This window comes from Dendrobates tinctorius, unplaced genomic scaffold (assembly GCF_039654945.1).
Source record: "Dendrobates tinctorius isolate UK_male_01 unplaced genomic scaffold, ASM3965494v1 ptg000156l, whole genome shotgun sequence".
NCBI classification, from domain to species: domain Eukaryota; kingdom Metazoa; phylum Chordata; class Amphibia; order Anura; family Dendrobatidae; genus Dendrobates; species Dendrobates tinctorius.
The window spans coordinates 8,237,267-8,250,825 of record NW_027361823.1 but is presented as its reverse complement, the minus strand read 5'-3'; the positions used below and the strand labels follow the sequence as shown (position 1 = coordinate 8,250,825).

At 45.3% G+C, this 13,559-nt stretch overlaps 1 protein-coding gene across 3 annotated transcripts in view; it reads left to right on the top strand.

Moving 5' to 3' along the window:
• Positions 1-13,559, top strand: part of RNLS (renalase, FAD dependent amine oxidase) — a 280,491-nt gene that overhangs the window by 260,248 nt on the left and 6,684 nt on the right. For 2 of the 3 annotated variants that reach the window (XM_073548206.1, XM_073548205.1), the window contains one exon: positions 6,890-7,267. In XM_073548206.1, coding sequence (XP_073404307.1) covers positions 6,890-7,054 — 165 coding nt within the window. In that variant the 3' untranslated portion in view covers positions 7,055-7,267. Of the gene's footprint in view, positions 1-6,889; positions 7,268-10,085; positions 10,148-13,559 lie in introns of those variants that run through there. The other variant, XR_012220619.1, reaches the window with a different exon arrangement.

The window sequence follows — 13,559 nt, the reverse complement described above, 5'->3', positions numbered from 1 at the left end:
AGCATCAACATTCTCTTGCTGTTCCCAAGACCTCTCCTCAGGACCGAACCCTCTCCAATCAATGAGAAAAAAGGTCTTTCCCCTAACCTTTTTCATGGCCAAAATATCTCACTTCAAAGACGTCATCGGCCCCTACTGGCTGATGAACAACAGGAGGCGCAGGGCAGAGCTGATTGAGGTGACCGGTTTCAGGAGCGAGACATGGAAGGCGTTATGGACCCAGAGTGAAGCAGGCAGCCTCAATCTATAGGTCGTATTGTTGATGCGTCCAAGAACCTCGAAGGGGCCGATGTACCGGGGACCCAGCTCATAAGAAGGGATTTTCAAGCGGATGTGCTTGGTCGACAGCCAAACTTTGTCTCCTGGATGGTATGGTGGGAGATCCCTCCGCCTCTTGTCGGCATGTCTTTTCATCCGGACCGCGGCTTGTATGAGAGCCTCCTTGGTCTTCCTCCAGACTTGGGAAAACTTTGGGGGAGGGCATCGGCGGCGGGTACGCCAGAGGATGAAGATACGGGAAGAGGTACCCCTGGGTTTTTACCGGAGACCACAAAAAACGGAGACTTGGTGGTGGATTCATTGGAATGATTGTTATGGGCGAACTCTTCCCACGGAAGATCGACCCAATTGTCTTGATTGTTAGAGAAGTTCCGCAGGTAGGAGGTCAAGACTTGGTTGACCCGTTCGACTTGCCCATTGGTCTGTGGGTGATAAGCGGAATAGAAATCCAGAGATATGCCCAAGAGTTTACAGAGTGCTCTCCAGAAGCGGGAGGTAAACTGTACCACGCGGTCAGACACGATCCGCTGAGGAAGCCCATGTAATCTGAAAATCTGATGAATGAAGATTTTAGCCAATTCAGGGGCCGTGGGCAAGCCAGGTAACGGAACAAAATGGGCCATTTTGGAAAACCGATCGACTACTACCAAAATAGTCGTGCATCCGGAAGAGCGGGGTAAGTCGGTAACAAAATCCATGGCGATGTGTTGCCAAGGAGCTTCGGGAACAGGCAATGGCTGAAGGAGGCCAGAGGACAAGCTTCTAGGTGCCTTGTTCCTGGCGCAAATTGATCAGGAGGCCACGAAGTCTAACACATCTTGGCAGAGAGAAGGCCACCAGTAATAACGGGAAACCAGCGCAAGGGTCTTCTTGATGTCAACATGTCCAGCGATCTTGGAGGAGTGACCCCCAGCGTAGTACTTCTACCCTTTTGCCTTGCGGGATGAGGGTCTTGCAGGCGGCACGGAATGAAGACTCACAGGGGCTACCGTGATAAACCGGGCTGGATTGATAACATGCGATGGAGTCTCCTCCACTTCGGGTGACTGCAGGGACCGGGAGAGTGCATCTGCTTTGGTATTTTTGTCACCGGGTCGGAAGTGGAGCTCGAAGTCGAAGTGAGAGAACAACAATGACCACCTGACTGGAGTTGAGTCTTTGAGCCGACTGGAGGTAGGCCAGGTTTTTGTGGTCAGTGAATATTGTGAAGGGATGGACTGCCCCTTCCAGGAGATAACGCCACTCCTCCAGCGCCATCTTTATGGCCAGCAACTCTCGATCCCCAATTGTGTAGTTATTCTGCAGGTGAAAATGACTTGGAGAAGAACCCGCACGGAGCCAAGCGCCCAGTAGATGTCTTTTGGGAAAGAATCGCCCCAGCCCCTGTAGAAGATGCATCTACCTCCAAGATGAAGGGCTTGCCGACCTCTGGCCGATGCAAAACCGGAGCCGTGGCGAAGGCCCGCTTCAGAGCGAGAAATGCATCTTCAGCTTCCAAAAGCCAGATGTTCGGTCTTGCTCCCTTCCGGGTAAGGGAAACAATAGGCTTGGTTAACACGGAGAAGTGCGGGACAAATTGCCTATAGTAATTTGCAAAGCCCAAGAATCGTTGAATGGCTTTCACTCCGTCAGGTCGCGGCCATTTGAGCACCGCAGACAATTTCTCTGGGTCCATTCGCAACCCCGAGTCCGTGATAATATACCCCAAGAAGGGTAGGGAGGTCTGTTCAAACAGGCATTTCTCTATCTTGGCATAAAGTCGATTCTCCCGCAGGCGTTGCAAGACCAGGTGAACACTCCTCCTGTGAGAGGACAGGTCTGGTGAAACGATGAGGATGTCATCTAAATACACCATGAGGCACGAGTACAGAAGATCCCGGAAGACGTCGTTAACAAATTCTTGGAAGACCGCTGGGGCATTAAAAAGTCCAAAGGGCATGACCAGATATTCGTTATGGCCATCCCACGTGTTGAAGGAGGTCTTCCACTCATCTCCAGTACGTATTCGGACCAAATTGTAGGCCCCCTGTAGATCCAGTTTAGTAAAGATCCGGGCCCCACGCAGGTGGTCAAACAGTTCGGGGATAAGTGGTAGAGGATACCTATTCTTGACCGTGATGTTATTTAAGCCTCGGTAGTCAATGCAAGGACGAAGGGATCCATCCTTCTTCCAAACAAAGAAAAACCCGGCCCCTGCTGGAGAAGACGACTTCCGGATAAAGCCCTTGGCCAAGTTCTTCCGGTTGTACTCCGTCATGGCAGAGGTTTCTGCAGGCGACAACAGGTATATTCTTCCCCTGGGGGGAGTAGCTCCAGGAACTAGCTTGATTGGGCAATTGTAGGCCCGATGCGGAGGGAGGGTCTCAGCTTCCTTCTTGTCGAAGACATCCGCAAATGAATAGTAGGCCACGGGAAGCCCAGGAAGGTCCGTGAGCACTTGTTGCAGACTGGTATGGGTAACAGGCAGCAGACAACATTCTTGGCAAGAGTGACCCCAGCAAAGGACTTCCCTGGAGCGCCAAGCAAGGACTGGCTCATGCAACCTGAGCCAGGGCAGGCCAAGGAGCAGAGCATGGGACAAGTTAGGCAAAACATAAAAAGCAATTCTCTCCCGGTGTAGGGCTCTGATCTGCATCTCCAGCTCGAGAGTGACCGTGGTGACGGGGACAGGTAATGGCTTGCCATCCACCGAGGTGATCACACTCGGCTCTTCAAGGGTGACAACAGGAATCCGGAACTTGTCCACCTCTTCCATCCAGATGAAGTTGCCTGCCGCACCGGAGTCCACAAACGCCTCCACAAATCTACGCCCCCGACCTAGGAGAATTAATGCTGAGATAGTAAAGGGTAGAGAAGGAACAGAGTCACCTAGGGAGGCCTTTCTTACCTGGCTTAGGTGGAGGAGTTTCCCGGCCTCTCTAGACAGGAACGCAGAAAGTGGTTGGTTCCACCACAATAGAGGCAAAAACCTTGCTCTAATTTTTCCCTGCGCCGCAGCTCTGATAGCTTAACGCGATCCACCTGCATGGGCTCCGGGGCAGAACTACTGGCAGGTTTGGTCGAACGAGGGCTAGGGGCTGGGTTAAACCTAGACGGGCTTCTCTCTCTGAGTGTCTTGCGGGAGCGTTCCTGGAATCGCAAGTCAATACAAGTAGCCAGGGATATAAGGTCCTCTAAAGAGGTGGGGGTGTCCCGACCAGCAAGCTTGTCCTTGATTTTCCCCGAAACCCCCTCCAAAAGGCCCCTACCAATGCCTCATTTCACCCCAGCTCTGAGACCAGTGTCCGGAAGCGAATAGCGTACTGTCCCACGGTAAGAGTTTCTTGTCGGAGATTGAAAAGGAACTCTGTGGTGGAGGCCAGACGCCCAGGCTCATCAAAGAACTGGCGAAAGGTGTCCAGGAAGTCTTGTATGCTGGATACCACTGGATCATCCCCTTCCCACAGGGGGCTCACCCAAGCCAAGGCCTCCCCCTCGAGATGGGTCATAAATGCCACTTATCAGACGGGTAAATGCCACCCTATCAGACGGGTATTGCTGGGGCAGCAGCTCGAAATGTAGGCGGCACTGGTTGAGAAACTATGGGCACAATTTGGGATCCCCGCTATACCTTGGAGGCTTCCCTAAACGTGGCGGTGGGTGAAGTGCAGGGTCACGGGGCGGGGCAGAGGCCGCTGCAGAAGACTGCAGGGACTGCAAACGGTCATCAACAGATGCCATGTAATTAAGAATATGGGACTGTGTATCACGCTGCTGCACGAGCTCCTGCTGGTGTCCCGCCAGCAGAGGGGCTCTCCCTGGATCAGAGGTTTGAATGGCGGATAACCGCGTGTCCATGGACTTCATAAAAGCCATAATCCGGGTTTGGTTCTTCCACAAAAAGAGTAATTCTTTTTGGGTGGCTGCCGAGGCACGAGCGGAGTCCATGGCCTGATTATACTGTAAGGAGTAGCAAGATTGGACCTTCTGGGTCGCGGTACCGGGATCCCTGGGGCGAGCTGGCCAGGTGAAGCCGACCCCTATACAGGGACCGTTAGTAGCAGGCCCGAAGGAGTCGAATACAGCGACAGCTGATACCAAGAGGGGCGGCTCAGGTGCGGATGACAGAACAAGGCAGAGGGTCAGGAGCGACTGGAGTCAGGAATGACCAAACGGGGCCAGAGTACCGTACAAGAAGGCACACGATAATCAGGCACCTCCATGACGTAGGAGCCGCCTGATATACCCTGTGCTGGAGCTTGATTGGTGATTGCTCCACAGGGATGGTGCAGAAGGGGTTAAGTGAGGGGAAGAGCGTGCACCTGTGACCTAAGGCGCATGCCTGGAACAGGAGCAGAGGAGGAGGAAGAACCCTCGTGCTGGGCTGCAAGACGTGAGACCGGGGTGCCACGCGGCGGCCAGAGCGGTGAGCAGGGAGCCGAGGGGGGACTGTTGTGAACTCATTTTCTGGTTTACCTCTGGCTTCTGGTGAGGGTGGTGGAGCTGGCTGTGTTGACAGAGGAGTCGTGAGTTCTCCATCCGGGCTCCCTCTAGTGGTGACAGTAGGTAATGAAGCTGATCTAAATGGTAGAGACCTGCCACCTGAGGAGGAGGACTGTGAGTGGACATCAGGAGTCTCTGACTGGATTTAAGGCAGCCGACTCCCTAATTTTGTGCTGGTGATTTTTTCCTGCCCTGAGGTTCTGATTTCCAGTTCTGTTCCTGCCTTCTCAAGCTAAGTGTGCTCTGCTATTTTTTCACATGAGATTTGATCTGGTTTACTCAGTTTTGTGGTCAGCCAGCCCCTGCTGGGGCTGTGCTGAATTTACATTCTTATGTCTCTGTTTATGCCAGTTTGCTTTTTGTCCCTGATCAGATTGGTCTCTTTTGCTCTGTCTTCAGAATATACCAGAGTGCTGATATAGGGAATTGAAGTCTAGCGACTTCAGGGTTTTTGTTATCAGAAAGTGTTGGACCTTTTTTTGGCAGGGTTTTGTGCGTGATTGCAGACAGCATCTTTCCTTTCCTGTCCTTTCTAGTTAGTGTGGGCCCCATCGTTTGCTCAGCCTATTTTTCTATCTGTGTTTGTGTTTTCATCTTGTCTGGCCGACAGTACATGTTTGGGGGCTGTCTTTTGCTTTGGGGTCTGCTCTGGGGCAGTTTAGATTTCCCCTTTTCTTGCTTTAGGCTTATTTGGTTCTCCGGCTGTGATGAGGCGTCTAGGATCATCGTAGGCGCGCTCCACGGCTACTGCTAGTTGTGTGGATAGGATCAGGGGTCTGCAATCCGCTTAGTTACCAACCTCTCTGGTTTTCTGTGGCTTAGCTTGTTTTTGTTTTTCCTTCTCGGTGACTCATTCATAACAGGGGACCCAGGGAGCAGGGAGTGCGGGACCCGGCATTACAGGTGACGCCGGCCCCGACCTGACAGGCGGCGCCGGTACTGACCTGACAGGCGGCGCCTGCGTGACAGGGGGTTTCAGTTGTTGTTTTTAAGTGCACCAGAGCTAGAGGGTCTGTGTATGCCTGGCTGTGAGATTGAACGCAGACCAGAGCCGGAGACGGTGGTGCAGGCGCCCACGGCAATGGATTATATACGAATTTTCCCGACTGCGATTCGGAAGATGAAGGTTTGGAACTTTAATTTGTAAAGTTTGGATAATAAAGACTTTGTTTTATAACTTACCTGGGTCACTGCCTTGTTACTGTACTGATGTGGAAGTCGCTGCCTTACACCTGTTATTGGTGTGGCATCAGTAGTCCTTTAAACGTTATCCGTCACACTAAAGTATGTAAAGAAAATAAGCAAAAGAGCTGATGAGCATTGTACTGGTGCTGGTTATATGGGCCACCAACAATAAATCTGTCTTTGACGTTATACTTGATGCAGACTGTGCTTGTGGCCGCTGTCAGGCAGTAACCCCAGGTGGAGGCCAGAAGAACATCCTCTTGCCATATCAAGGAAATAAATTAGTTACTCTATTGGCATAATCTTTACCTAGAAAAAAGTAGTCAAATTAGATCTTCAACCAGATAGACCAATATAATGAACCCCTTTACGCGCCGTGATATAACTGTATGTCACAGTCAGGGTGCCCGTGTATAGTGTGGGTTCAGGAGCTGGGCCTACATACTTTAAAAGCCACTGGGGAACCAAACACACGGGAGGCTAGGGGGTCCCCGGCGGTATGTATGGGTCTCTCCCTGCGTGCATGTATAGGGAAAGAACTGTCAGTCACTGACGCTGGTTGAAGAGATGCCATCGAGGATGCTGCAAAGTTTGAATCATACAGCCAGTGCCTGATACATGCTGCCCGAGGATCAAGCAGCAAGTGTAAGCTGTCAGGCTTCCTTTGAGTTCATGAGATGAACATAACTATAGACTATTTTTTTTGCAGGATCTCATATCTATGAAGCCCCTTGTTCCTCTCCTGATGGCAGAAGTACTTATGAGAATGTCATGTGTCACTTATGCGCTATCATTGGCATATTTATGGCATGATGTGCTTGTTGTGTGCAGAAAAGTTGCTACCAAAAGCAGAAGAAGTAAAACAATTTGGTGTTCACGTATGCCCTAGCCTATGTTGTCGCTGACTTCTGTTGCTGACATTTTGCAATGATTTATGTTGCAGGTTACAGAGGCTTTTCCTGATTGTCCAGGTCAGATAACTCTGCACAGCAAGCCTTTCCTGCTATGTGGTGGAGATGGATTTACACATTCAAACTTTGATGGATGTACCGAATCGGCACTACGGATTGTGGAATCTTTAGTCTCCCGGTCTCAGCATGGACACTAGCCGATTATATATAAAGTAGTAATGTGATCGTATCAATTTTTATGTGTGAGCATTCCAACATTGTGCTCTCAGCTTAATTACATTTATTGGTTAGAATGGCTTTTCTGGCATCATCTGAAACTGATGCTTTTATTGATGTGACTGCAAGTTACTTTACATCTCTTGTTTGTTATAGAATAATGAAACTGATTTATTAAAGCTTTTATGACTCGATGATGTTATTTAAGGCTAAAGCAATGGTTTTACATTAGAATTCTAATTTGTTTTTACATTATGGAAAAAAAAATCCTGAATCAATTAGATCCACCTAGAACTTCAAATTTTGTGTTCATTAACCCCTTCATGCAAATAAATATACCTTTAAGGCTATGTTCACACGTGGCGGTTTTTTCGCAGTGGTTTTAACCGCGCGATTTTGCCGCAAAGAATAATCCCATGCATTCCTATGGGATTCCGCAATGCTGTGCTAATGCTGCGGTTTTTACTGCGGCGGAATCGCTTTGCGGTAAAAAACGCAGCATGCTCGTTAATTTAGCGGAATCGCGGCGATCCCGCACCCATAGGAATGCATTGTTCTGCTTACTTTCCGCATGTGGCTGTGCACACCATGCGAAAAGTAAGCAGAACATTTGCGGATGGTACCCACGGTCCGGAGGAGAGGAGACTGTCCTCTGGGCTTTGGGTACCATATCCCTGTAAAAAATAGAATTTAAAATAAAAAATACTGTTATTCTCACCTTCCGACGTCCCGCGCAGCCTTCCCGCCTCTCTCCACGCTCCCGGTCCCAGTAATCCTTTGCGAGTGATGATGTCCGTTCTCGCGGCATCGCGAAGTCTCGCGGTCATTCGCGCGACGTCATCGCGAATGACCGCAAGACGTCGCGATCCCCCGAGAACGGACGTCATCACGGTAATTCTCGCAAAGGATTACTGGGACAGGGAGCGTGGAGAGAGGCGGGAAGGCTGCGCGGGACGCCGGAAGGTAAGAATAACAATATTTTTTTTTATTTTATTTTTTTACATCCTATCTTTTATTATTGATGCCGCATAGGCAGCCTCAATAGTAAAAGGTTGGTCACACTCATCAAACACTATGTTTGACGAGTGTGACCAACCTGTCAACCAGTTCTCCAAGCGATGCTACAGATCGCTTGGAAAACGCTAGCAATTCTGAAAGCTAATAACACTTGCAAAATGCTAGTTTTTCCGCCGGAAAATCGCAGGAATTTAAAATGCGATTTTCCCGTGGAATGGAATTCGGAATTCTCACGGTAATTTCCGCGAGAGTTCCGCTACGTGTGAACTTAGCCTTAAGAGTAATGTTGTTTAAATGTTTGAAAATATAAATCAATAGGATATAGCAAAATTTAAAAAAGTACTTATTCGAGAACTCCGCTTATTTTGCCTCTTCCTGATGACTTCAAATCCCAGGCGTTCTAACTATCAAGTTCTTAGAAAATTGTGTAACTCATACTCACGCCACTAGACGTCCGCAGATAGTTTAACTCCACTGGCAATGAAACTGTAGATAGACCAGGCAAAACTATGCTATTTTCTTCCAAAATCTTAGTTTACAATGAACAGTAGGTAAAAAGGAGTAATCTGTACAGGGGAGTACACATGCATCTTGAGTAATGGCTGCTGTAGGCTAAACTGAAGAAGGGAGGAGCAACCTAATACAGAGCTCAACTACTGGAGGGACATAGGGACAATCTTCACACAGTCTAATTCAACCTAGCAACAACAGGGAATTTTGCTGATTGGAGGAAAAAACTAAACACAGAAAATATACATTACAGGTTGTTCCCATTCGTGGGACACAACATCACTTCTTTTTTCCTCCTGGACTGATCATTTATTCTCAAAATTCTCAATTCACAGGTAAACTTTGCTTTTTGTAAATACAAATTTTCCCATTACTGAGAAAAATTATGCATACTGGTGCTTACAAAGTTCTATGGAGAACTGTAACTGTTTTTTTTCAGGAGATCTTGCAGTAGAATGTCTGTAGTCTCCTTTAGCCCTTCCCCCTCCATAGAATTTTACAAGAACCAACTGCCATTTCCTATCTCAGTATTGGAAAATATGTCTTCACTGCATATAGATTTTGCCCATAAATTTTGAGTAAAAGATCAATCCAGGAGGAGAAAGAAGATTTCTCTAATATGAAAATAAGCCACTTTATAATATATCTTGTGTACTATTAATTTATGATTTATATTTAATTGATATTAAAATTAAAGGGGCATTCACTTCTCAGCCATTCATAATTTACTTAGTCCTAATTATTTGTGGATGGCATGTATAGACAAATACACACATCTCAGCTATACTGTATATAGTATATATGATAGAGAATATTCCTTTAAGAAACTATGGATTCTTTTGTATGAATATAATATCCAAAATGACATTTTCTATTCACCTTTCCTCCTAGCTAGAACTTCCTTTAAATGAAACCTGGGTCCCAGCAATACTTTGTCCACTATTTCTGTTTATATTCACTAAGCAGTCATATACGCTCTTCTGGACCCTGTTAGGATCTGTAATTGTTTGCTTTTTTTTCCTTTCCATAAAAATAAAATCTTCAAAAATTATATCTCAGTGGTGAAAAAAACCCACAAATTAAATTAAATTTACTGTTGTTACACCAGAAAAAAACTAAAAAGGATGGAGGGAGATATTTTTTACAAGCAATATAAAACAAGCAATTACAGTAAATAAGATTTCCTATAACCCATCCGAATATGCCGGGCTAATGACCAGAATATCGGATGAGTTTGGTTTCAACTTAAGTTAAGATTGTACATTAGAAGCTGAAATCCTCCGCAGACTTAGAACACCTAATAAAAGGCCCTTCAGCTGTCAGAAATCAGGCTCGGGAATTAGAAGAGCAGCGAGATGAGGCTTGGGAACCTGACTTTGAAAGTGTGGATTTTAACGTTTTAGGCAAATTGCCTGAACATTTCTAATTCATTTGTGCAATGAATTTTTCCCAAGGCCAAACTACAATTATTGTTCATTTCCACAGAAATAGAAGAAGCAGAGCTATGTAATCGTCTTTAGAAAGAGAACAAAAGGCCGTGTAATAAGGTATGCAGCAGCTCTACTGTAAGTCATGCCTTCATGTGATCTACTTTCTAACAAGACTTTCAGGTCAATATTTGGACCAGCCATTACTTGGTCCCTATCCGGTTTGAATCTTCTAAATGTAAAATGCTGCAGAATCTAGACATAGACATAAAAATTATTATTATTATAAACCTATTTACTACATTAATTGTGCACATTAGTACTGCTACAAGGCTGGCTTTCTAGTGTCACCTCTTGAAGGTTGCCACTTTTTATAGTCAATGTCTTTCCACTTGCCTTGTGATATTGAGCCAAATTAGAGTCTTCCCCAAATGGAAAAGACCACCATCTGCAAACAGATGTTTCGGGGTTCTTGCCCCTCATTGGTTCAGAGTAGGATACTGGTAGGTTGGGTGAGAGGCCTTTGTCCTGGTTTGGCTGAACATATAATTCCCTGCAGCTTTGACATCTAGCGGATTATCACACCTTGTACAGTGGTGGTCAGTGCCTGGGCCATCTAATGGCAGAGTCATTTTTCATCTCCAGTCACTTGGTAAGTCTCTCTCTTCTGTAGAGTTTAAGCTCTTATAATCAGTGGGGGTCCTCTGTCTCTCCTGTAGTCTGTCAGGTTCATTCTCTTGCTCCTCTCCCGACGTGTAATATACTTACAATTACGAGTTTTCCAGTATTAAATATATTCTTGAATTTATTAAATGTGAATCAAATTTTGTGGGAAAATTCGTCGAATTAGAATTATGAAAGATTTGCTCATCTCTACTGCTAATATGATTTTTTTTTTATTGGGACCGAGTCACCTATATATTTGTTTAAGTTTTATATGCTTGGGGTTGACAGACTCCTTTTAAAAGTCTAAACGGGTAAAAATAATTTTATCTACAGTGTAAGATTTTTTTTTTTGGGGGGGTGATAATGTTAAGACTATATTAAAGTGTTTTTACAGGCACAGCTGTCCCTGTAATGAGTTCCCCAACCCTCTAGATTTGTTTTTATTTTCTTATTTTTTCAGCCCCTTGCAGCCATTTTTATTGACTGTTATTATTTATATTCAGAACTTCCTGTCAGCTCTTCCAAAGTGCCCCTAGATTACATTTTTCAAGAGGCAGAGCTACAGTGGGGGAAATAAGTATTTGATCCCTTGCTGATTTTGTAAGTTTGCCCACTGACAAAGACGTGAACAGTCTATAATTTTAAGGGTAGGTTAATTTTAACATTGAGAGATAGAATATCAAAAATAAAATCCAGAAAATCACATTGTGTAAATTATATAAATGTATTTGCATTTTGCAGTGAGAAATAAGTATTTGATCCCTCTGGTCAACAAGACTTAATACTTGGTGGCAAAACCCTTGTTGGCAAGCACAGCAGTCAGACTTTTTTGTAGTTGATGATGAGGTTTGCGCACCTGTCAGGAGGAATTTTGGTCCACTCCTCTTTGCAGATCATCTCTAAATCATTAAGATTTTGAGGCTGTCGCTTGGCAATTCGAAGCTTCAACTCCCCCATAAGTTTTCTATGTGATTTGAGCCACTCCTTTGTGGCCTTGGCTGTATGTTTTGGGTCATTGTCTCGCTGGAAGACTCAGCCATGACCCATTTTTAATGTCCTGAAAGAGGGAAGGAGATTGTCACTCAGGATTTTACGGTACATGACTCCATCCATTCTCCCACTGATGCGGTGAAGTAGTCCTGTGCCCTTAGCAGAGAAACACCCCCAAAACATAATGTTTCCACCTCCATGCTTGACAGTGAGGATGGTGTTTTTTGGATCATAGGCAGCATTTCTCTTCCAAACACGGCGATTTGAGTTCATGCCAAATAGATCAATTTTTGTCTCATCTGACCACGGCATCTTCTCCCAATCACTCAAAGAATCATCTTGATGTTCATTGGCAAACTTCAGACGGGCCTGCACATGTGCCTTCTTGGGCAGGGGGACCTTGCGGGTACTGCAGGATGTTAAACTTTTACGGCGTAATGTGTTACCAATGGTTTTCTTGGTGACTGTGGTCCCAGCTGCCTTGAGATCATTATCAAGTTCCCCAATGTAGTTTAGGCTGATCTCTCACCTTCCTCATGATCAAGGATACCCCACGAGGTGAGATTTTGCATGGTGCACCAGATCGATGTAGATTGACAGTCATTTTGTATTTCTTCCATTTTCTTACTATTTCACCAACCGTTGTCGCCATCTCACCCAGTGTCTTACTTATGGTTTTGTAGCCCATTTCAGCTTTGTGCAGGTCTATGATCTTGTCCCTGACATCCTTATAAAGCTGTTTGGTCTTGCCCATGTTGTAGAGGTTGAAGTCTGAGTGATTAATTGAGTCTGTCGAAATAGTCAAATAGCCGCACTCACATAGATGCAAGTTGAACAATAATTTTAATTCTTGTGCAAGAAGTTACACCACAAACAAAAACAATTGCAGGTCTGATGAGTGCAAATTATGTTAAGGAGCGACTAACGTTTCGACCTCATCCAGATCTTTTTCAGACATCGCTAAAAAATAACAAATGAAAACCTAAGTAAGGGTGATTATTTAAATAATTTAAATAATCACTCTTACTTATGCTTTCATTTGTTATTTTTTCAGAACAGCACCTGTAATAATAATCATTTTTATTTCTATAAGACCAACATGTTCCGCAGCACTTTACATTACAGTGGTGACTTATACAGACAGTAAAGACATAACAGAGAAATCACAATTCAACAGATACAAGAGGAGTGAGGGCACTGCTTGCAAGCTTACACTCTATGAGAAACTAGGGGAGGCATGAAAGGTAAATTGTAAAAAGTGCTTGTTTTGTTCGGTCCAGCCAGCAATGTATTAAAATAGCATTGCATAAACCAGTCACCAGCCAGTATTGTATACAAGTACAGATACAAAATTTTGGAAGGGCAAAACTGGAATTGTTAAATGAGGCGAGGCAATAGGCCAACCTAAAGAAGAGCAGTTTTAGGGCATGCCTAAAACCTTATAATGATCTTGTTAAATGAATGAAAATGAAAACACTTAAACCTTTGCAGTAGCAATGAGAACACCTTCTAGACATGTTTCTACATGGTTCTTGGATAAGGAAGTGGAAGGTTCGGATTATTGCGGATGTTAGTATATAACTCTTTAATATTATAGGTACTGTTGCTGCCACTATGTGGACTCAGTGTACTGTAGGGAAGCTATTGTCGCACTGGGTAAAGGATAAGTAAGTGCACAACAACAGTAAGAGGGCAGGGGGAGTGTTCTGTCTCCAACATAAATAATGACTCTTAAATGTTTATTTCCATTGCATAAATTCAGTGATAATGCTCAGTTGCCATACAGTTTGATGTGCATTGTTTCCAGCTCCATCTAGTGGCCAAAAATAATAACTGCAGTGTTATTCTCTTCCTGTTTTCGTTTCTTTTTCCCTCC